Source organism: Podarcis vaucheri (assembly GCF_965113315.1).
Source record: "Podarcis vaucheri genome assembly, chromosome: 4".
Taxonomy (NCBI): domain Eukaryota; kingdom Metazoa; phylum Chordata; class Lepidosauria; order Squamata; family Lacertidae; genus Podarcis; species Podarcis vaucheri.
The window spans coordinates 60,756,975-60,780,511 of NC_138762.1; the positions used below are offsets into that span (position 1 = coordinate 60,756,975).

At 42.9% G+C, this 23,537-nt stretch overlaps 1 protein-coding gene across 5 annotated transcripts; it reads right to left on the reverse strand.

Annotated features, from left to right (window-relative positions):
• Positions 1 to 1,481: 1,481 nt before the first annotated feature.
• DDX3X (DEAD-box helicase 3 X-linked) lies at positions 1,482 to 22,029 on the reverse strand. Of its 5 annotated transcripts, none has more exons than XM_082221266.1 (19): positions 21,581 to 22,029; positions 19,881 to 19,938; positions 18,986 to 19,036; positions 16,243 to 16,302; positions 13,185 to 13,316; positions 12,096 to 12,222; positions 11,132 to 11,302; positions 10,949 to 11,048; positions 10,265 to 10,400; positions 9,867 to 9,952; positions 8,583 to 8,681; positions 8,060 to 8,220; positions 7,819 to 7,963; positions 7,329 to 7,518; positions 6,929 to 7,110; positions 6,706 to 6,823; positions 6,116 to 6,272; positions 4,168 to 4,316; positions 1,482 to 4,012 (listed from the first exon to the last, which is right to left on the reverse strand). In XM_082221266.1, exons 1-19 carry the CDS (start codon positions 21,623 to 21,625, stop codon positions 3,924 to 3,926), a joined length of 2,256 nt encoding a protein of 751 aa, XP_082077392.1. In that variant the 5' UTR covers positions 21,626 to 22,029; the 3' UTR covers positions 1,482 to 3,923. The 5 variants fall into 5 exon arrangements, with proteins under 5 accessions (XP_082077392.1, XP_082077393.1, XP_082077394.1 ...); XM_082221267.1 differs by having other exon boundaries at positions 7,374 to 7,518; positions 21,581 to 22,027; XM_082221268.1 differs by lacking the exon at positions 16,243 to 16,302 and having other exon boundaries at positions 21,581 to 22,027.
• Positions 22,030 to 23,537: the final 1,508 nt, after the last annotated feature.

Consider the following 23,537-nt stretch of genomic DNA (forward strand, 5'->3'; position numbering starts at 1 on the left):
CTTTTAACCAGAAAAAGAAACCCACACTATTTTCCCCCACTTGATGTACCAGCAACACAAGGCACAGCCTGCACCCACTTCCATAGTACATTAATACAAGTGCAATATGTTGAAGTGGATTCACATCCCCTAAGAGGAATGTTCCTGTTCTGGAGCCTTGTAGTACTTATTCCAGGGGAACAGGGGACAGCAAGGTGTCAAGGGATGGATATAGTAAAAAATATATGGAGGGCACCAGGTTGACAGTGTATTAGAGAGCTGCCAGCCCTATCCCCAAACACTTTAGTTACTGAGGGGGTGGGTTAAGAGTTCTTACCATAAAAACCCAGCTTAATTCACATAATTTTCAACTCAATGCACCATTTGTATGAGACGAATACTTTAATGGCTTCCTGGCAGACTTGTCTTCCCAGGCTTTTATCACGTCTTAATTTTGTTCCTTCTTCCATTGTTGTATCGTGCAATTACATTGCAAACTGCTCTGCTAAATTTTATATTGCCAAGAACAGTAAATCAAACTAAACTTCCAGGTTAAGATTGTGAAAATCACATTTCAATTACAGAGCTTTTTAAAGCTTGACACCCTATAATCTCCAACCATTCTCAATTTGTCTGAGCTGCTGTTTTCAAAACGACTTTTGGAAGATTGTGCTTTCTGTATTGGAAGTTACCTTCCCCATCTGCAGTCACTTACTCCAGCAGAAATCTCAGGGGTTAAGTACCTTCCTGTACCAGGTGTGGACACAACTTTATTTCAGCATTTTATTCCACCTTTAAGTAGTTTAATGCTGGTTGAGTTGTGTGAATGCTGAAGTTTCAGGTGCTTTGTTTAAACAGAGATCTGTTCCACATTTATTAAGTAGCACCACCCTATTCTATCAAGATACTACTCTCTCTCCTTGTTGGAGGAGTCATTATTTTAAAGATAGAAAAATTGTATTTTAATGATTTAATAATAAACATAAAAGCACCTCTGAATTGAAAAGGGCACTTGGGCTAATTAAAACCACACATTCCCTTTTCACACCCTTCAATTACTATATGGAGATAAAACATATAATTCTGGAAATATATTGGGGTGAATTCTGACTATGAAAGTGTTTTGGTGTCAAAACTCTGAATGGCGTGCAAGATCATTCTGCAAGGGGTTAAATCCACATACCACTGATCAGATGTTTGGGAGGAAAAACCTGTTATCTGATCAAGCAGCCATTTTTCTGCAGGTGGAAGGAAGACCCACCACTTGAACAACATCCCCACATTTAAGAAACCATGAACCAAAACAGGCCACTAGGTCTGGGGGACCAAGCAGAACAGCTACAAGGGGCTGCTCCATATAATGACCTTTCCTAGCTAAATGTGTGAGCTGCTTCTATTAGAAACTTGCATCTGTGGCACTTAATCATTACTGATTGCAGTGAGACACCCCAGAAAAGGAGAAGCACATTTTGTCACCAAGAAAAAGACCAAACATGATAAAGTGCATTTCAACTTTTTATTTTATTAAAATTGAGAGCAATGCACAGCACATGCAGTGCTAGCATCTAAACTAATACAATAAGCAATTACTAAACCTACAGTGACTTGAAGTTCAAATCTTTACATTCAGCAAGTTTAAATCCGTTCATTGCATATGATTAAACCCATTCTTTGCATATGATTGAATCCTTATCTGAACTGAATAATATTGCTGGCTGTAAAACTTGCTAAAATGCTATTGCTGAATGTACAAGTCACTGATTATGCCAATACAACAAAGATAACCACATGTTTTGAGGATTGCAATGTGCCAGACATTCACTGAAAAAAAAACCACACAACTAAACAAAAACTCACGCAACAAACATCTGAGAATCTGGACACTTCACGTCAGTGTTTTGAAGTGTTTCATTAATATCTTAAGACAAGTGTATCAAAACCTTGGCATGTTTAATTTTAAAGTTGCCAATTTTTGTTTTACTATCAGAAAGTTACGGCTACATTGCCAATGCCGGGTCTGCTTAATTTGACTTAAGAGTTTAATATGACTTAAACATTAAAAGCTCACACTACCCCGAAATATATAATTTCACGCATACGGTGACATTCAACATTCAAGTGCCAGTGTTTTTGTACTGTCTTTTGGTCAAGTTTCTTTAAACTTTCAAAGAATCACTTTTAGGCTTACAAAAATAAATATTTGTCAAAAATGTTCAATAAATATTACACAAAACTAGCAGCAAAAAGTATCTAGAAATCTGTCGTGTGCAAAGTTTTCTTCCCAACCATTATTCCCATGGTCCCAGTTTTAGAATCTAGTTCCTCCTCCTTAGACAAGCTGCGTTCAGTCTCCCAAGAGACAAAATAAGATTGGAAGTTAAGGACACGCACACAAGACATATAAAATTCTCTGAATGTGCAATAAAAGAAGTATTTTGTAAAAAGTTATGGGCAAAATGTACAAGGGCCTAAATCTAGACTAATTGAAATAGCACCATAACAAATGACCTCAAATACTGTCAAGTGCACCTACTTAAAGTTTAGAACAAGGCACAATACACTTGAAAAGATCTATTGCACTTTAGGAGATTTTGCTGTTGTCCTATGCCACTTAGACTAAGAGTTGGTAACAGCTCTGGCCGCAGAAGATAGCTCAGAGAAACTAAGTGGCAGAGGCATTTTACTGTTGGAAATACTTATCTTTGGCCAGATTCAGCATAACAGACTAAATACAATGGAAACCTATGCAACTAAAACTGACTAAAACTGCACTTGATAGCAGAATTGAAACCTTGTGCAGTTATGTACATTCCAACCTTTGTGATCTCAGAATTTGTTACTCTTCTGGAGCCATTTTACAAGTCTACAGTAAGCCAGTTAACACTTCAACGCAGCTTGAACAGAGTAATGTGAATCTGCATTAAAATAAAGCCTGCTGCATAATTCTTCCTGTTCATTCCCCCTTGACCAAAAAACATCAACACTAGCATGCGTTAAGACCAAAAAAATCAGTCAGGCCCTTAAAAGGTGGACCCATCACTGTTGTGGTCAGCCATTCTACCATTTCAATTTTAATATGGCAGGCAATTTTGAAAAGTCTAAGTAGATGAATTCTCCTAAAAACTATTTCAAGTTCAGACCTTTAAACATTCCCTGTAATGTTCCGCCTCCATTTGGCTAGCTCACATTAATAATCTGCCTAAACACTGGAATTGCTGTGTTTACTTGCATTCACTTTAAAACAGTGCTTGTATGCATGTATCCATACATCACTTCTTCATCATCATCATCATCATGACTGGAATGGCTTATTAAAGACTATCAGGTTCTAAGTACCTATCCAGGATAGAGTGAGCAAATCAACTTTAACTTAGTACAGTTTTGCCACATTAGAAACTAATTCCATTGATATGCTTCAAGGTGTTTTATTTTTTTCAAATCTGAGTATCAAAGCCCTAATGCAGGCCACCGCACAAGTTTTTTTTTTTTTGTAGTATAAAGTGGATGAATCAATGATTCCTGTAAGTTGTATCACACCTGTGTGCCAAGGTTTGATTTTTTTAAAGCCCAAGTAGAGTAATTTTGTCAAGACAATTGATAATCTTGGGCATTACTGAGCCAACAGGACATCAAAATAAAAAGTTGTCTAAAGTTAAAGGCACAGTACATTAACAAATGATCCTCAGTCACAAAATTATAAATACAGTCTGGGAGTAGGGGGGTGGAGGAGTTAATCTCAACTACAATGGAGTCTTTAAACCTTCAAAGTAGGGCTTCTGTTCCTTTCCTTCTTCTTGTGACCTTGAGCTCCCTTAAAAAAAATTCAGTGGAGAATCACAGCTGGTAATGTACTGCGAGTTCTTGAAGCTACACAAGGTATAGTCTGGCTAAGTTACATGTGGTTTCCATATTAGCTTGTTTGGTAAGAATCTGCAGCAAGCAGATCAGTTGCCCCACCAATCTACCCCCTGAGAGTTATAGTTTCCTCCATATCCATCACTGTTATAGAAGCCGCCATAGCCACCACCTCCACCTATTAAGACAAAAAGGCAAGAAGAGTTTATGACCAAGTGAATTTACCTTTACAATCTTATTTTTCTACAGTTTGGGAAAAACCCAAGAGTTTAGATTTCCCCACCACCTTCCTTCATTCCAACAGCCCAAGGCACACTGTGAAATGAAACTCACCTCCAAATCCTCTGCTGCCTCCATGGCCACCGCCACCACCACTGCCACCGCTGCGCCCACTACTTGTGCGGCTGCTGCCAAAGCTACTGCTGCTGCTGGTACTGCTACTTGTTCGATAATCTCGGGCACCAAATCCTCCACTGAAACGCCTAGAGGAAAGAACAGCAACAAGTTGCGATTAGAAGACCATGGTTCCTTAAGTATGCTATTTAATACATTTTCTAATTCATTGCCCTTCATGTTGCTACATCAGGAAATTCAGTTAATCAAATATCTTTGCTAGTTCAGCAATTGCCAGTCCCTTGGCTAAAATGATGTACAGTGGTACCCCGCAAGACGGAAAACCCGCAAGACGAAAGGGTTTTCTGTTTTGGAGGCACTTCGCAAGACAAATTTCCCTATGGGCTTGCTTCGCAAGACGAAAGCCCATAGGGAAATCTCCGGGGACCTGTTTTAAATTGCTGGCGGTCGGGAGCAAAGACTTTCGCCCACAGCCGGCCTTCAGAAGAGGTCCTGGACCTCTTCTGAAGGCCGGCGGGGGGGCAAAAGTCTTTGCTCCCCCCCCTTGCCTTCCCGGGACAGCGGAGACTTCTCCGCTGCCCCGGGCGATCTTAAGATGCTGGCGGGCGGGAGCGAAGCGTTCGCTGCCGACCCCCAGCATTTTAAAATCTCCCCGGGACAGCAGAGAAGTCTCCGCTGCCCCAGGCGATCTTAAGATGCTGGCGGGCGGGAGCGAAGTGTTCGCTGCCGACCCCCAGCATTTTAAAATCTCCCCGGGACAGCAGAGAAGTCTCCGCTGCCCTGGGCGATCTTAAAATGCTGGCGGTTGGCAGCAAAGCCCTCCTGTCCCCGGAGCTTGCGGGGCGGGAGGTGGGAAGAAGGGCTTTTCTTCCCACCGCCAGCCTTCACAACAGCCTTCTGAAGGCTGGCAGTGGGAAGAAAAGCCCTTGTCGTCGTCCCCCCCCCCAGCCTTCAGAAGAGGTCGGGGGACAGACTGTCCCCGGACCTGGTCTGAAGGCGGTTTCCCTAGGAACGCATTAATTGATTTTCAATGCATTCCTATGGGAAACCGTGCTTCGCAAGACGAAAAACTCGCAAAACGAATTAATTTCGTCTTGCGAGGCACCACTGTACTCTACTAATTTTTAATGTTTTGTATTTCATTTTCAATTAAAGATCATATTTCGGGAGAGGGGGCGCCAAGCAAAGCAATGCTGGCCCCAATCCGTTTCAGAGACAGTATCTGAAGAAATGCCCACTTCCACATAAACCAGCCTAAATGCCTCTGGCAGCCCCTGCCTTCAGAGGCTGGGAGAGAAGCAGCCAGATAAAGGGCCTTCACAGCTGTGGCTCCCAATCCGTAGAGCACTCATCCAGCACAGAATTGTGTATTGCCAGGTAAAAGGGAGTCTCGTATAAAGACCCAAGCAAACAGATCTGTTAAATCCGCCTTGCTGCTTCAAAGTAATAGTTTATAAATGTTCAAGTTACAAGCCACCATGAGAGCTCTAGAAATTGAAGGACAACCATTTTTCACCTAAGATCTCCGCTGCTGATTAATAATAAAAATTAACTATTTTGATGGTGCTTAATAATGGAATCTTAAGATTTGTGTTACACCAAGCACCTTCTGCTTAGTAGGCTTATTATATGGGCCATACTCCACTAAAATATCATTTCCCCAGAGCCAGCGAGGGCAGTGGTTTCAATTTTTTATCATGCTGCTCCATGCATCCTCTTTTAAAAGCAACCTCTCCTGGCTAGTAATTACTATTCTTCTCATCCTGAAGAAAGGAAGAGCACTGTCTTCCACTGAAGGGCCAAAGGGAGGAATACATAAGTAAAATATTATACTGCTATATGGAAGTCAGGTATTTTGCTTTGATGTTGGATATCATTCCAGCTCATCTACATGACATCTAACTGCTTAGGGATTAACTCAACTTACCCTTTTGATCGCCCACGACTGCTTCCACCCTTGTGAATCTGTTCATATGCCATATTTTCTAGCCAAGATGGTACTTCCTGTTTAGCTTCAACAAGTAGATCTAGCAAGTCTTTTGTGATATTTATGTTCCTCTCATTGAAGAATGATGTGGCAAGACCTAAAGAAAGAAATACAGCATATTAAGGCAAGGTAAGGAAATATGTTCAAAATACCAAGAGCATGGGTAAGACATATTCCTGAGTGCTCTCCAATTACAACAACTTTTAATTACAGCTGTAGCTGAACTGTAAAGCAGCATTCAAAAAATTTTGCACACAGGCGTATAATGACATCCACCCTTTCCCACATTGAGGTAATCTGCCGTGTGCTTTGCAGGAATGGGAATATTTCATGTGAATCTTTCACAACATGCCTCTGTTAACCAAAGATCTTCTGCACAAAACCAGTTCTAGTCTACTCAGTTACCAACTTTTTCATACTCAAAGCATGCTGATGGAGTTTAGCGACATTAAAAGTCCACATAGTATGCAAACACAAATGCTTATACCACCGTGGAAGTTTTATCAAGGTGTTGATGAAGAGTGTCTTACCAAGATTCCCGACACGGCCTGTACGGCCAATGCGATGCACGTATTCTTCTATGTCACTTGGCAAATCAAAGTTTATGACGTGTTTTACATTTGAGATATCCAATCCTCTTGCTGCTACCTAATGAAGATAAAGAATCAGCCATCAGCTCCCCATAAGCTGAAACTGCAGTGTAAAGAGCCAATACAAAGACACAAGCATTTTCTTAACCAAGTCTATACTTACTGCAGTGGCAACCAAGATGGGACTTCTGCCTGAACGGAACTGGTGCAATGCCTCTTCCCTGTCTCGCTGAGAGCGATCACCATGGATGCTTGTGCAAGCATAGCCTTCGTGGTAGAGGAAATCCTCCAGAGAATCAGCCCCCTTTTTAGTCTCCACAAACACCAGAGTCAAGGAATCTTTTCCTATGTAAGCGAAGCATCTCATTAGCAAAACAATGCCAAATCTATTGTTATAGCACCACCAAGTGGTGCAAACTAGTATTATGACTGCAACCATAAAAAATAACAACTTTACTAGTCAAGCTAGCTGCATGCAGATTAAAGAAAAATATTCAAATATAGGAGAAAACAAGGAGGAAAAGTCTGAAGCTTTTCCTCCACCTAACATAGATTCTCATTACCTGAGCCATTAGAGTTGTGTTGGATTTCTCCCAAACAGTCTTTACCTGTGGCATTTAGGAGGTCAAGCAGAAATGACCGTTTGTCTGACTCTTCCACCCACACTACTTTCTGTGTGATGTTCTCAGATGTAGAGCCAACTCTGCCAACAGCCAGAAAGATATATTCCTCCAAGAAGTCACGAGCAAGCATCTTCAAAAGAGAGAACTCTACTCAGTATGAGACAATTAAATAATGAATCCACCCCCATTAGACTTACCTATAGCTATAAGCTTCCATGGACGCATACAAACTAGGTGTTTCTCTCCATATTTTTAAACTAGAAACAAAGTATTCGGGCGGGGGGGGGAGGAATACTTAGAATTTTTCTTGTTCTCTACCTATGGTTAGCTGCCTACAACAGCAGCTGCTTGCTGGTTTGAGTATCACCACTTCTATAGTATGCTGACTCACTGGAAATGGGGCATTCAACTACTTTGCAAAACAGAATACCTGAATTTCCTTTGGAAAAGTAGCACTGAACATCATAGTCTGACGGACACCTTTGGGTGGCATAGTGTCTTGCTCAACAATACGACGGATTTGAGGTTCAAACCCCATGTCAAGCATACGATCAGCTTCATCCAGTACCAAGTATCTGGAAGGTATTATAAGACCACATTAGGATTTCCAAGATTCCATGTTAATATGCTGCTGTCAAAATGCTAAAATTATTAAAATATCATTTTCATACTTGCAAAAGTCCAGTCCAATCTTTCCTCTCTCCATCATATCTACAAGACGACCTGGAGTTGCTACAAGCAAATGGCAACCACGTTCCAAGTCACGTATCTGTTGACCAATGTCGGCCCCACCATACACAACGCAGGGGCGGACTTTGGAGCGATATGCAAACTATGGGAACAAAATTTAGTTTTAGAATTCAAGACCTGAGATATCAAGTTCCTAGGAGCACAATACCACAGGGCTGGCTAATCTACAGGCCTCATGTGCCCATCCCCCTTGCCCTGGGATTTTTGCAGATTCCCTCACCCCAATTTTGTTGTTGTTGTTGTTCTTTTAAGATTTTTCTTGGGGGGGGGGAGGAGAATCAGTGATCACTACTGCTGTGATTCTGTGATACATGAAAGTTTTTTAACCACCCACCCAATTTTCCTCTTTTAAAAGTTAGTAATTTGTCACTTGCACCTTCAGCTCCTGTATTGTTAACCATAGGTCAATGTGGCTGTATTAGCCACTCCCTGAATAATACTTACTTTTCTGGCTTCTTCATATATCTGCACTGCCAGCTCTCTTGTGGGAGCCAAAACGAGCGAGATGGGATATTGCTTACGGCGTCCATACCTTCCGTTTTCCTGCAATATTAAGTCCTCATTACCAGCTGGAAAATAAGCTGCTAGTAACAGTTATTTCTCAACACAATCTGCTACCCAAGTGTTTACACCTTTTACTCTGCTCTTTCCATAAAGGTTTTTAAAGGTTGTGGTCTGAATCCTGCAGTGTTCATGACTGCACCCAGGCAGGAGAACCACAAGCTGTGCCAGTAACTATTAGCATCACAGCCATTCTAGCAGAGTGACTGTCATCATAATCAAGATGCTGGCTACAACTGAACCTAGACCTATTCTGTGCAAACTCCATCCTGATGTGTAAACTTATTTGATGGCAGTGTCTTAAAATCAATTCACCTTCTGTTATGGTGGAACCTGTTCTAGATGGGGTTCATCCCCCCTGAAAGAGATGCACTGTCTGGGAGTACTTCTGGATCCATTACTGTCACAGCAGGCACAAGTGGCCTTAGTGGACCAGTGCCTCAAACGCTTAGACTGGTGGACAGCCACTAGCATGTCTGGAGAGGGAAGGCCCAGTTTCTTAGTCTATGTTACGGCAACCTCGGGGTAATTACTGCAATGTGTTATGTGGGGTTGCCTTTGAAGACAGTCTAGAAACTGCAACTAGTGCAGAATTCAGCAACCAGATTGCTGCCTGGAGCTACATCTGAACATACAACACCAGCAACCGCACTACAGGTTGACTACAGGTTTCTGGGTGGGCTCCATTCAAAGTGCTGGTTTTCACCTAAAGCTGTACACACATCTTATTGTCCGTTTTTTCCTGCGCTTCCTGAGAAGAGAGATGAGGAGGGTCACAACACAAAAAAGGCCTTTTCAGTGGTAGCCCCCTAGGTGTGGAATGTTGGGGAGAGGTGCCTGGCACAATTATCAACTTTTAGGCAGTAGGCCAACATTTCGTCATTTACTCTGGCATTTGATTCTTATATGCTATAATGGTACCCTAGCCTGCTTTAATATTTATCTTTTAGTGGGGTGCAAAAAAACCCCACCCTTTCTACAATATTGCAGGATGATTGCTTTTAGTAAATTATGTTGCTTTATGTAGTAAGCAATGAATAAATGTTAATAAACGGTATATTTGTACTCAAGATCTACATTTTTCAGCAATGTAACAGAGATGGCAATGTGCACAGTGCTAAAGTGAAATACTGTATTGTTTGTTTAAACCAGATATAATGAACTTGCCTTCATGGCTCTGAGGGCATCACCTGGGCCATCTGTATATATCTGACTCAATATGGGCAGAAGAAATGCAGCAGTTTTTCCAGACCCTTAAAAAAAAAAGACATTTAATCTTGAAAGCAATGCAAAAACATTTTCATTCCATAAATCCCACCCAAATGTTATGCTCCATCCATCCTGTACTCATTTCAAGTTAATCTGAAACTGGCATTAAATTTAGGGTGGTATTTTAAATCCTAATATACGTTTTACCAAATTATCGGTGTCCATGTTGTGCTAGAGTCAACTGCCAGTAAAGGGAATGGCCTATCCCTCACTATGTGCACCCAAGAACCCTCAATTAACACCCCCAAATTTCTCAATTAGAACACTGCAGTAACACATAGCAAACACAAACTTGCCTGTCTGGGCACAAGCCATCAAGTCTCTCTTGTCTTTGATGATAGGGATAGCATATTTCTGCACTGGAGTAGGCCGAGTGTAGCGGGTGAGTTCAATGTTCCCCATAATGATTTCTCCCATGTCAACATCGCTGAACTGCAACAGAGTTCAAGTTATTAAACAACCTGGTAAAAGCCCAAAAAGTTTGCTTTACACTCATAAGAGGGGAAGGCAGAGGATGGGCAGAGAACTGCCCCTCATTTTCCAGCATCTTGCTAAAAGGTTGGATACCAACAAGTCTTGCAGTGGGCTCACGCAGATGGAAGAAACTTCCCATCTTCCTCACCAGCCCATTTGATTCTTATGTAGGATGGCATGTCCCCTTCCTTTCTTGGTATCCCCTTTTGTTTATGCTGAATACAAAGGCAGCAAAGCATCTTTCTCAAAGCCTAATGTGAAATATAGTGTGCTGCTGGAGGCAAGGAGAGTTATGTTCCTCCTCCAACATCCTGCATTCATTCATCTGCATGCAATTCCATGTTGCCTATAGCAATCACATAGATTACTAAAGACAAAGACTTTTAAGTAAAGTGTCCCTTTTGAAGGACCATCAGATCCACAACGCTAATTTAAATGTATAAAAGTAGTCCCTTGGTATTCTAGTGTAAGCAGCACACTAGTTGTAGCATTAAACAAATACTTACGCTCTCAATGTGTGGAGGACAGTTGTTGCCTGTTGCTTCAACCGGAATGTCATCATACTTCTCAAAATTAATGCCAGTATTACCACCAGCAAACAGCTCCCTAGAAGATAAACATTCAATGTACCATCACACAGCACTGAATACCTAACTTACAGACCACCAGATCCCACTGCTAGTACTTACTGCTCCACACGTTCACTTGGGGCAAGTGGTTTAGACCAGTCATCTTCATCACTTTTATCAGACCAACGACTGTTTCCACCACGATCAAATCTGCCGCCAAAGGCACTTCTATCACCACCACGACTGCTAATGCCATCAAATTCACCGCCTCTTCCACCACGGTCATCAAACCTAGATTACATGAAATTACACTAAAACCAGTTTTCATGACAGTTTCTGTGATGTGATGTGATGTACTAAACACACTAATGAAGCTGCCTGGCTGCTAGGCAGCTTCAAAGTATTTCATGATATAATTAAACAATAAATCAGTGTAACACCACCCCTATCTATTTCCCAAGATTTGACATCCCCTTGAGAAGGATATATTACCCCAATATTTCAACTGTCTCATATATATGAGGCATGTGGACAGAATACCAATGAAATTTGAGGTAGCACACCTGCCAGGTAGAGGCATTTAATTGTTCAGATTGCATTTTAATCAACGTTGGGAATTGGACTATCATTTAACTCCTCTACTGCTCTCACCAACACAATTCTGCCACATCCCCTGAACGCCCCAGCCTCCTGGTTCTTCATCAAACAAGGAGAAAGCTTACTGAAAGAGCTCCTTCCAATCCCAGATATATGCCATTCCTGCACAGTTGCTCTAAATTGTCATTCCCCTGTCTTTCTGCTGGGGCATATGTGCCAATGCTAAGAAGGCACAAGGACTTCTATTATGTGGATGTAAACTTTAGAAGTCCTACAGCAGTAAGTTGGTGGAAATGAGAGGGTAGCCCTATACACATAAAAATTAACATGCTGCACGTCAATGCAAGCCTAAGAGCTACAAAGCAGGCTTTCAACACAAAAAACACATGTCTTAACCTTGGTCAGTTCTCCCCTATTTCTACAGATTACTGAATGTTTTACAGTGGTGGCATTCACATTTTTAATGGGAAAAGAGCTACATTTTTACCTTCCTCTTGATCCATTACCACGCTCAGCAAAGAAGCTTGATTTTCCTGATCCACGGTCACTCCTTGCACCAAAGCTACTGTATGCAGCATCCCTGTCTCTGCCAGCATTCCACCCACCATCAAATCCTAGGAATAATAAAATCACCAATGAAATCACTGATTGTGTAGATGCTCACTGTAAAGATACAAAATCCCTCAAACCATCACCATGAAAATGTTTGAGTAATTAGCAGTCTGTCTTAAGAGAAATTCCCATATTTTATTGCACATTTTAAATCAAGGAAAGGCACTGAAATCGGGTGTTTTACTGCCTATATTGCAAGATGGCAGAGTTTAAAAAGCTGGTCCAGGGTGATCATGTAGCAAAGAGGCAGCAGCCGATGATTCTCTCGAGCTGCAGCAATCCCCAAAAGCAAAGCCTAGAAATGTCCATTAGGACCCTGCCTACTTTTGCGCCCATGGCGTTGTAGTAGAGAATGGCCATTAGGCAACCTTTCGTGAACCACTTCCACAAATTATGTCATTATCTTAATTGTAGTTACAATTAATTTGTCTCAAGAAAAAAAATGGCAACCTGGGCTGAAAACGAGACCTTCCCGGAGTCCATCAATGTGTCCACAGGTACACTGAAGCAAAGATGATGAAACAGAAAGCAGTGAAAAGACCTGGAGACTGATGGTATTTCCTGACAGGAAAAATCTGGAGTCGGTGGTAACTGGTATAATGAGGCCACTCAATGAGAAGCTTCACTGTTCTTGAGACATTCGTATGACTGTTTTATTTGGATAACTATACAACTCCAGAATTCTACGGTAGTATCCTGTAGCTGTAACTATAATTAAGGCTCCGGGATCCAAATTCAAGTAACCAACAAGAATGAGTACTAATTCTGTAGCTTTCCAGCTGAGGGCAAAACAGGTCTGAAAATGGTACTTGATAAACAAAGCCTCAAACTCCCCTAAGAAGTCTCAACCTGTGCTACTATAACCTGATCTAAGCTCTCTAGAAAGAAGCTGTCTTTATTGCCAAGAGCAGCAGTGGACACTCAAGCTTTGTTGGATGAAAGGTGCCAGGTCTCCCTCGCCCACCTTTGTCATCACGTCCAGATCCTCCTCTGGATCCAAACACACCACAATCACGATCGTAGCCATTCATCCGGCTGTCACGATCATATCCATTCATATAGCCATTACCTCCACGAGAGTCCCAGCTGGGGGAATCTTTGGCAGAGAATAAAAAGTTACAAAATTAAAGGGTAAAATGCGCTAGCAAGTTTTTGCAAGCTCCACAGCCTCAGTGCGACTTTTGCTGCCAGAAATTTACATGAAAGGCTCCTTTCTGGGGAAAGCAGAGTAGTGTTGTGCCTAAATTCTTGATTAGAGATGCAAGCCTTCACCTGACATGGATGATGCATTGTGAGCCACTTTACAAAGCTGCAAACCAGGTTTTATGGAAAGTTGTGTATTTAGTTGAGCCAAGAGTTTTTTTTTTTTTAAAAACTAATGCAGTGATTCGTATGTGTATTAGTTTTGTGCATCAATACTCGCTGCCATGCTGAAAACAGAAGCATGTCCTAAAGAAAGCTAGTCAAACCGACTGAAGCAAGATTCAAGATCCTGTGCTAAACTTGGCAAATATATATTTTATTATGAATGGAATGACAGACCAGTCAACGATGAGTGTTGTATTATTTTGATTACAAATCCTGCTTCCTAGGTAAGAGCAGATTGCAGTATAAAGTTCATAAAATGATGTTTGAATCTAAGCCAGTTTAGTGATGCAAATGAACCTTGGTGAGCCTTGGGCTCCCACACTTTCCTTGACACGCTAACAAGGAGTTCTTGAAGGCTTCAACTTATATTTGTGCTTGACCACAACTTGTTATGCCTGGGGTGGCCACTGTGGTACTCTGGAGGACATCCATTAGAATTTGTGCCATTGATATGTTTGTGATAGTGGGAAGCATCAGATCTGCATTTTTTATGGTGCAGTCTCGCACTGCAATCTTTATTCTCATGGTCATTTTTTGGGTATCTTTATTTCTACAGGATCCAATGTTTACTCAAGTCAAAAACGTGTGCTTTCTGTCTGCAGGGGGAGATGGAAAGAGATGAGAAAGAAGCAACCAGAGGTGGTGACGCCCACAGAACTCTCATCCTTCCAAATGTGCCCAATAGCCCAAAAAGATTGATATCAATGCTAGATGTCCAAACTGACAAACTGGTGAATATTAACTACAGAACCATTTGCAACAAGCCAAGTTGAAACCAGAATTAGCATTAACAGGCTTGTCAATTCGGACATAACAAACTGCACTTAACAGAAAAGAAGTCTTAACTCCTGTTGATGGCTGCACACCAAAGGAAGCACAAGAAGGAAGTGTACGAGTCCAAGGCTTGCTTGCATCACACTTGACTGTGATTTGGTACTTCCAAGATGCTGAATTTATTTGTCTGACTAGCAGACCAATCGAACCTCTGTCCAGGAAACTGCAGGGTTTAGCAGAGCCACTGCCACACCCACAGCACTGTCACTCACTCTGGTCAGGTTGGAAGGCAAGAGCAGAGTTGTTGTAGCTATCAGGACCAATGCAATCAATTGACAACAGTGGGGTCAGCTCAGGATCCCAGGCCAGCTGAATTACCCTGATCCCTCCCCAGTTGAGGACTTCTTATGAGATGGTGGAGTGAAGCTTGCTGGCAGTACTCCTACCAGTGAACATTTTCAGTGGGCGAATAGGGAATCTGCACCACCAGAGCAGATTGATCTGGACTCACTAGAGGGAGCCCCCTACCACCACAGTAGGTTAGGGAGTTGGACAGCAACCCTAACATTTATACTTTCTGTAATTAACAATTTACTGTACATGTATTTCAGTTTTTTAAGAAGTTCTAGAAAAATTGTTTGTTCGCTGTTAAAAAGATTTTACATCTCTAGATTGGATGAAGTAAGATTCTGCTCCATCTAATTGTTATTCTTTAACATTCCAAAAACCTGAAGCTTGTGACAGATTTCAAAATGCCAAGTTCTACTAAATTACCTAGAACAATCTATTCTAAATATTTCAATTACTTATCCAACCTATAAGCAACCAAAATGCAAAAGAACTGAAAAAAGCAACATGACATCTGTTGGAATAAGTTTTCAAAGATGTAGTACATTAGTTCCATATTTAAAAAGATTTTATTAGGTGTCTAAAATTCTATATCCAAATAGAATGGTTATTAATGGCTACTAGTTACAGTAGCTATTTACTACCTCCAAGTACTGTATTCAAGAGGAAAGAACTAGAATTGTTGCGCTAAGCTTCTCCTTGTTGGCTTCACATAGGCGTTAGGTTGGCCAGTGTGAGAGCAGGATGCTGGACTAGGTGGGCGTTTCCACCGATCCAGAAGGGCTCTTCTTATATCTTATTCACACCAGACAGCACTGCACCCCAATTAGCTTCAACATGTAACTAAAACTGTGGGGCATGGTAAACATGCTAGAAAATTAGCACTAAAAAGGCTTGGTAACTTTCAAGTGTCTTGTGGGCCAGCTTCTTTTATGCCATGTTTAATAAATCTGAAGATCCAAAAAAACACAATTCCAGCACTTGCCAAGACCCGAGTATTAGGATTGTTGTGGGTTTAAATTTTATAAGGTGCAGAATTGGAAACGTTTCCTTGTATTTTTCAGTCTATCCATTAGAAGCAACAAAAGCTTGCTCAGGTACAAAGTGCAACTGAAGTTGTAGTTTCCTTAATGTGTAGTTTTCCTTAAACACAGTAAGCCAGTAGATTAAACCCGCAACGTATGCAGAATTTATGTTCCAGGGATTGCACCTAAAGCCAAATTCAAAACACATTGGGTTCAATAGCGGGTGGGATTTCCAAATAAATATTTTCTTGAACCCCACTCCCTTTTTTATTTTTTGCCACACATGTAAAGCTGAATGCTAACGGTGTGTAAGTTGTGGGTTTACTGTATTCAAATTAATCCTAAAAAAGTTAAAGCTGCAGGCAAAGGAAGCATGCCTGACAATGAGCGTAAAGGAACAAATGCTCACACTGTTAGTTGACTGCAAGTTATAACTATGCAATATGCTTAGAGGCATGCTCTCAAATGACAATTTTTTAAGACCACTCCATCCTGACACCAACTTACAGCTTCTTGGTGGCATCGAATTGGAATAGTAGTTTGCCGCATAGTTATAGGCATTACCTGCTGCAAAAGAGCCATAAACTCCCAGCATTATAATTCAATCCAGTTCAAATGCATAAAAAACTCAACATAATGGTACAGTAGAATTTCTTCAACCTGTAAAAGATATTTTACTCAAGCAACATAAAAATATCCGTGTGAAGATGTCAACGTTCCAGGCTTCCACATTCAAAATCACTCACCAGCTCACCTTTGGCGATGAGAGGGAAGGGGAACAAGAGCACTCTCTTGCCTCCTGGTGACCAGGATAGGGGAACCCCGTCCTGCTGCCAAAGCACATGTACAGAGGACTTAGGAATGGCAGGAGCCAGCCTCTCACCAGGTCAAGACACCCTGAGAAGCCAAGATAAACTCTCAACAGCTCCAAACAGTCCAACACAAGGCGTCCTTTCCCTCAAGAAAAGGGCAATGCATCTGATTCAGCAGGTATTGTGCAACGTCACACTCAATAATTTGTACAGCTGCTTTTAAGGGTTGTGTCCTAGTCCTACTCATAGTAGACCCACCGAAATAAACAAACATGGCTAACTTAGGTCCGTTAATTTCTATGGATCTACTGAGAGGAACTCAGAATGAACCATATGTGTATGAGAGTGAATAAGCTTTCCCCTGGGTAATCCTTGGAAGCAGCAGGAATCACTCTTCAATGTTTCTAAGCATGTCCTTGTGAGGCAACAACTTCCAAATGGGCACAGGCACCTGTATCAGTCTGTTGCAAAAATAAAGGAACTTGTGACATACTTGACCAACTGTGATAAGAGCTTCTGTGGATTTACGATACAACAACTCTATTGGTCTTTACAGTATCCATACCTACACGAGAGAAGGGGTAAGGACAACTACAAATAGCTGGATATCAATGTCATTCAGTATTTGTTAGCCCCAATACAACTGAGTTTTCTTGCAAACAGCTGTTAGTTTTGAATAGAAATTTGAATATGTGAATTTGAACAAGCTTCATCTTATGCCCCTTGTTCTGCCACTATTCACAACTTCTATCAGTTGAGCAACGAAGTGGGCAGAGTCAAGTTGTCCTGACAATAAGCACCCTATACCTAAACTTTCCTATCTAGCAGTTAGAATACTTGCAAAAGTAGTATCTGTACATTATTTCCCTGCTCCCAAATTCAGTAGCACTTTCAGACCACTTTGCTGAACTGTGCAGAGATCATGGTTCAATAAAGGACACAATATTCAATCTGTAGATATTTAAAGTGGGCTTGGAAACCTGCATCCCAGAAGATGCTGGACTTGCAACTCCTATCCCCTTTAGCCAAGAATGGCCAGAGTTGTAGACCAGTCAATATATGGAATGCCATAGGTTCTCACACCTATTTTAAAAGACTTCTGGCAGCAAAGTAGGGAGTATACCTCTATTAACTTGGAGAGCTACTTACCAACAAACCAATTTATAGTCACAGTAAATTAGTTTCTGGCTTTTACCCATGAAGCCGATTTAAGCTAAAATGCTGAAAGATCACAATTGAAAGTAAAAAGTATTCTCTAGAAAAGTATTCTAGGTGCCTCCCTGCCAGTCCACAAGCAAGGTAATTTTTGCAGAGGCATCTGAGCCAAGACAAGCTGTCACAGGTTGGGAGAGGGGTGAGACCTGATGTTCTCCAGCACTTCAATCCTATTTGAATTAAGCCACATGGAGTAAAACACTAACTTGCTCCCAGGTAAATGAGTATTGGATTGCAGCCCAAGTTTAGTAGTTGATCAGACACTATTAATGCAGCATATTCCCCTATAGCATTGGAGGGTTGAATTTTTAGAGTATCATGATGCAATTTAGCAAGGGATTAAGAGCTTAATCAACCAACAGCTTAAAGCTCAAGAATCCTTGGACAAAGCTCTGTGTTCAAACTTCCCCATAAACAGGCTTGATGGTTACAGGCTACACATAGGGTTTTTCAGGGCATGGTATAGCCACCAACAAAAAAATGTCAATGAGCTGACCGTAAGGCTTCCATTAGGAGAATGTGGAGGATTTTCACCAGTACTCCATCAGCTCTACATCCCACCACATCCTTCCTAGATCTCCAGAGGGTTAAGGAAACCTCCACAGCAGATTTAGAGGGTATACAGGAACTACTGAAAATTGCTTCCAGTGTCAATCAAGATGATGGTACGGGTATACAGTCACCATTTATTTTACATTTTCATAATGTGTGTGGGCCACTCCCTTACACATTCTTTATTGACACAGACTCTGATAATGGAGTGTACATTTCAATACAGGAATCACTGCCTGACTTCATGATTACCATAACTTTCAAAATGAGCAAACCATTATCTTATTCTGCTTGGATGCAAGCACTACATTTTACAACAGATTGCACTGTTACTTAAGTAGCTTTATTACTCAAGCCAAATATACAGCTCATCAATCAGCAGCTTACTTAGACTTGCCTAGCTAACTACATTGATCCCAAATCTTCCCCGTACCCACTGTAGAATGAGGGAATCTAATTTTTGCCACAGACTTAATAAGGTGTTACTTAAATGTGCACTCTTAATACCTTTCCCTACTTTCAAAAGCCTAGGTACTCATATGTCCAACCCCTTGTACCAAATCTCCCTGAATCTGAGCACCAAACATTTTCAGGTTCTTGCAGTTCAATTCATTTGTGAGCCTATTTTTTTAACCCTGATGTTCTATATATTCAAGTACCAACGAACATACCCTGCTTTGAAGCTTCTCTATTCCGTAAGTGAGGAGGAATGTACCGGCCTTCTGAAAGTTGGAAAAAAAAGTTTCAGATTAAAACTCTATGCAGCAAGGTCTGTTGCTCTTTTATTACCAATAATATTAACACCTTATTTTATTGATTAAACTTAGTCATTTTTTGCTATAGCAACTTTAAGTAACTTACAAAAAAACCAAACCAACATGCACATTAAGAAGTGTTTAAGTACTTCATGCTTAAGCATATAGTCTAAACATATAGCACCCCTTCCCAAGCATTTTCATTGTTATAAATATGCAAACAACCAAAGGGTGGCAACACGAGAACGAGCCTTTTGGATGGTGGTTCCCCATTTGTGGAATGCTCTCCCCTAGGGACACCTAAATGTATGTAATAAAGGTGCCAAACGAAAACTTTGCTCTTCAAGCAGGCATTTGGCTAATTAGCATTCTATGGCTTTCAAAATGTGTTTGTGGGAAGTGGGTTATTAGTTTGCTTTGTTTTCTAATGTATTTTGTATTCTCAGACAATATACAAATTTAATACATAATAGTAACAACAATAACTGGAATGTGCTGCTGCCTCACTATAGGAAATGAATACATGCCCCATTTTAGCAGATGAAACAATTTATGTACTCTTGAGTAACACAATCACTAAATCCCTTTTGATACCATGCTCATACTATTGTGCACCAAAACTGTATGCAACTTGCAGTCTACTCCTTCAAAGTCTGCAATTAATTGATTAAGCAGGCACCCAATTTAAGGTTCTTAACATTCATTTTAAACATTCTTCAAAATCTGCCATTTTCTACTATTGTACTGGACAAACATCAAATACTCTCTACTAGCTGCAGTAAGATGCTTTAATTCTGAATTATATACTTACTGCTTGCTGTACCTCCTCCACTCTGATCGTCTGAAGAATTCAAGTCTAGACCAGCAAACTTTTTAAAAAAGAGAATAGTCATTCAACCTGAGTAATTGAAAATACTTCAACTAGTAAAGAATTTCTAATCTCATCTCACATTGTAAATTAGCAGGCTCTCAGCATTAAACACCAGAATAGGTTTGATATTGCTGTTGAAAATTTAATGTCAATTTAAACCATACCTCCTTAAAACGTACTTTGGTTTTACTTAAAGCATGTGACATTATGGACAAAGGCCTCAATTTAGTGCTGTCTTCCAATATGCTTAATATTTGCATTCAAAAATACAGTAGACTACAACCCAAATTCCCCTTTCCTCAAACGTAACTACTTATGCCAATGCTTTTAAAAATAAAATGGAACTTAAGCTTGCACTGTATACCTTAGCCTTCCTGTAGTTTTACTGAAGCTGTCAAGAAAAAAGGGCCTAGGCCTTAGGATTGTCCAAGCGGTATATACAACCAAGGTAAAAAATACCGCTGCTGAATATTTTCATATACTCGTGAAAATGAATTTTGTTTGCGGAAGGGAGGGGTTAATAAAAAAAATCCATTTATATCTAAGAATCCCCTTTTTCAACTTAAGATGGATGCACATCATCTCGCGCGGCCTTCAGACAGAGCTATTAGCAGTTGTACAAGGCAGGCTCGCTCGGCCGGGTGGGCCTTGGGGGAAAGCGTTCCCTCCTCCCCACCCCACAAGCGGGCCTGGCGAAGACGGAGCGCCGCCCGCCCCCACCGGGGGGGGGTTTACGGCCGGAGTGACACAAGCAGCGGCGCTCGGCTTTCACTGGCGGCCGCTAATCCGGCCGCGTCACGTGGCTCCTTCCTCTTTCTCCTTCCCGGCCGGCTTCGTGACCTACTTCGGGAGCCGGCTCTAGCGCAGCGCCACCCCGCCCCAAACCGGGCAGAGGGAAGGCGCAAATTCATTTTAAACAGGCTTCCGAGAAGCCAAGACGAGAGGAAGACGCGGCCTTAGGCCTGCCCTTCCCCCCCCCCCACCTCGTGGGCCTCGAGGACAAAGGAGTCGGGGGCGCGCGCGTGCGCGTGTAAGGCAGAGCGGGAGGAGCAGCAGTACCAGAGCCATTGTGGCTCCCACTCCCCTCCTCCTCCTCCTCCCCTTCCCCAGACAGAGGGAGCCGCGCACGCGCCTCCGCCGCCAAGCAGCCTCTTTCTTTCTCCCCCCCCCCACCTCGCTTCGTCACACGCACAATGGCCGCCGTTGTCCCCCACCCGCTGCAGTTCCCGGCCGCCGCCGCTAGGGGGCCCGGCAGATGTAAGCAGTCGCCAGCGACGCACAAAGCCCCCACAGCAGGCCTCAAAGGGCCCGGCGGCGCTTCACCCGAGCTACCCTCCGCTCTCCGCCGCGCCGCTCCCTTTCCTCGTTCGCGGGGGCTCCGCTGGCCTCGCTCCGCTCCCTTTCCCGAGGGAGGCTCGGGGCTTCGCGAGGCGCGAACCCCACAAAAGGAACTGCGTCACAGTTAAATGCGCCACCGAGAGCGGCGTGAGGAGGATGCGGGGGGGCCGAGAATAAAAGGAGTAAAGGGGCGAACTAGGATCGATTCAATGAGTCCGGAGGGCCCCCGAAAACAGGCCGGGGAGCGGGGGGGGGATACGCCTCGGCCCTCCAGGCCCACCCGCCATCCCGCCCCCGGTTACCTGCTGATCTAGACCGAGGGCATTTTCCACTGCCACATGACTCATAACGAGAGATCGTGTCGGGAGGTCCCGCTCCGCGTAGAGAAATTCGGATTCACTAGACGTAGAACTAGCCTGGGTCGCTGTCGCCGCTACTTCGCCTCGGAATCGCGTCTCTAACTGAAACCCCCCCAGTTCGGCCCGGGCCCTTATATATTCCTCCGCCCCCTCGCAGGCGCCGTGCTGACTTCAGCGCGCAAACCACGCCCCTTCCTCCTCCTCTCGATCCCCTCCCCCCACCTCTGCTTGCAGCAAAAGGTATCGCGGGGAGAACTCTCCGCTCCGCATAAAGAGGTGGGGGGAGGGCGAAGAAATCCCAAGGCTACCGCGAGAACTAGGGAGGCTGCGGACTCCTCCCGATTCAGGAGGATCTAGGTGTTATCGCGAGGTTTCTTCACACAATGTTTACAGCGCTGCTCGCGCGAGATCTCTACCCCTCCCCGCCCTGGTTTGCCTTCCCCTCCCTCCCGTTTCGTTTCGTAAAGACTGGTGAGTCACCCCCCCTCCTCGTTTTCTTTGAGATCTCGCGAGATTTCTGTCCAAATGAAATAAGGCTCTGGGAACAGAGAGGGGGCTCCCTAGGTCACGTGGGCATTTCCGTTCGGTCCTGCCGCCATCTTAGGCTGTATGCGGCTGCTGAAGTGGCGCAGCCTTCCGGTGGGGGTGGGGATGTAGTGTGAGGGGCCCAAAGTGGAGAGCCGAGGCGCCACCTATGTCCCGAGGATTGCGAGAAGCAGCACGAGAGTTGGCGGTAACGTCAGAGTGGCGTTGCGCGACTCGCTTCTGCCTTGTGTGTGACCTAGGAGGGGTCGCCTGGCAACCAGCAGCGCGGCCAGCAGCCCTCCCGACGCCCTGTAACCCCTAAACAATGAGGAGGCGATGGCCTCCTGGCGGAGTTCCCCTTCTTGCGCCTTTCCCACCCCCTTCCCTCTGGCGCCTAATGCCCTTGCTTCGCTTGGTCACAAAAAGCCCTCTGCAAAGAAAGGATGCACAGCGATGACCTTGTCTGGGCCTCTCGCATCATTTGCCTATGGAAAATGCTGCCTTCCATTGCAAGGAGGAGTTTGGGCTCTGCCGTCTTAAGTGCGGGAGGCTTCTGACCCCAGAGGTCAAGGTTAAGGACTGAGAGGCCGCCCAGTATTTTTAGCTCTTCAGGATGCTTCTCCAGAATGCCTGTCGCCTTGGACGCATTTTGACAAAGGAGCATAGCTCATAGTACCCTCCCCCCCCCCCAACTTCGTCCCCTAATCACCTGAGGAAAAGCAATTTGACATTGTTGGCTTACTTCAGTAGATCTTTGTATACTCAAAAAGTTACCCGTAGTTTCTCCCCGTGTATACATGCTAACTTCACATTTGCACCCTCTGACACAGTATGATCTTAGGCAAATTTATTTTAGTAAGTCCCATCAAAATAAAAGAGTGCTGCAAGTGCCCCTTGTTCTGAGGCAAATCTGTGTATTCATATGAGTTGTGTATTAGATAGGATACTTTTTGTCTCTTGAAAGAATAAATTGGTCCTATCTCACAGTGCTTGTAAATTCACTTGGCAATATATATTTACAACTCAAGTTGCAAAGCCCCTTTTTTGCTGAGGAAACTACAAAATAATTATATTTCTCAACACTAAAAAAACTGGGTTTACCAGTATATGCATCATATGTGCATCAGGGCCACTTATGTGAACTTTTCAGCTCCTAGCACTAAGGGTGCAGTTCTATATACACTTTACTGGAAGTTAAAGAAACAACTGTGGTTTGGTTTGGTTCATGGGTTATTCTAAATGTGAATGTCTTATGAAAGAGTTGCTAATTTCCTGTGATGCATCTCATGTAGTTTGAATGAACATTGTGGAATATTTGGAGGGGAGGAGGTATGCCACTCCATCCTGAGATTGCCCAAGCATCAGTTCATCCTCT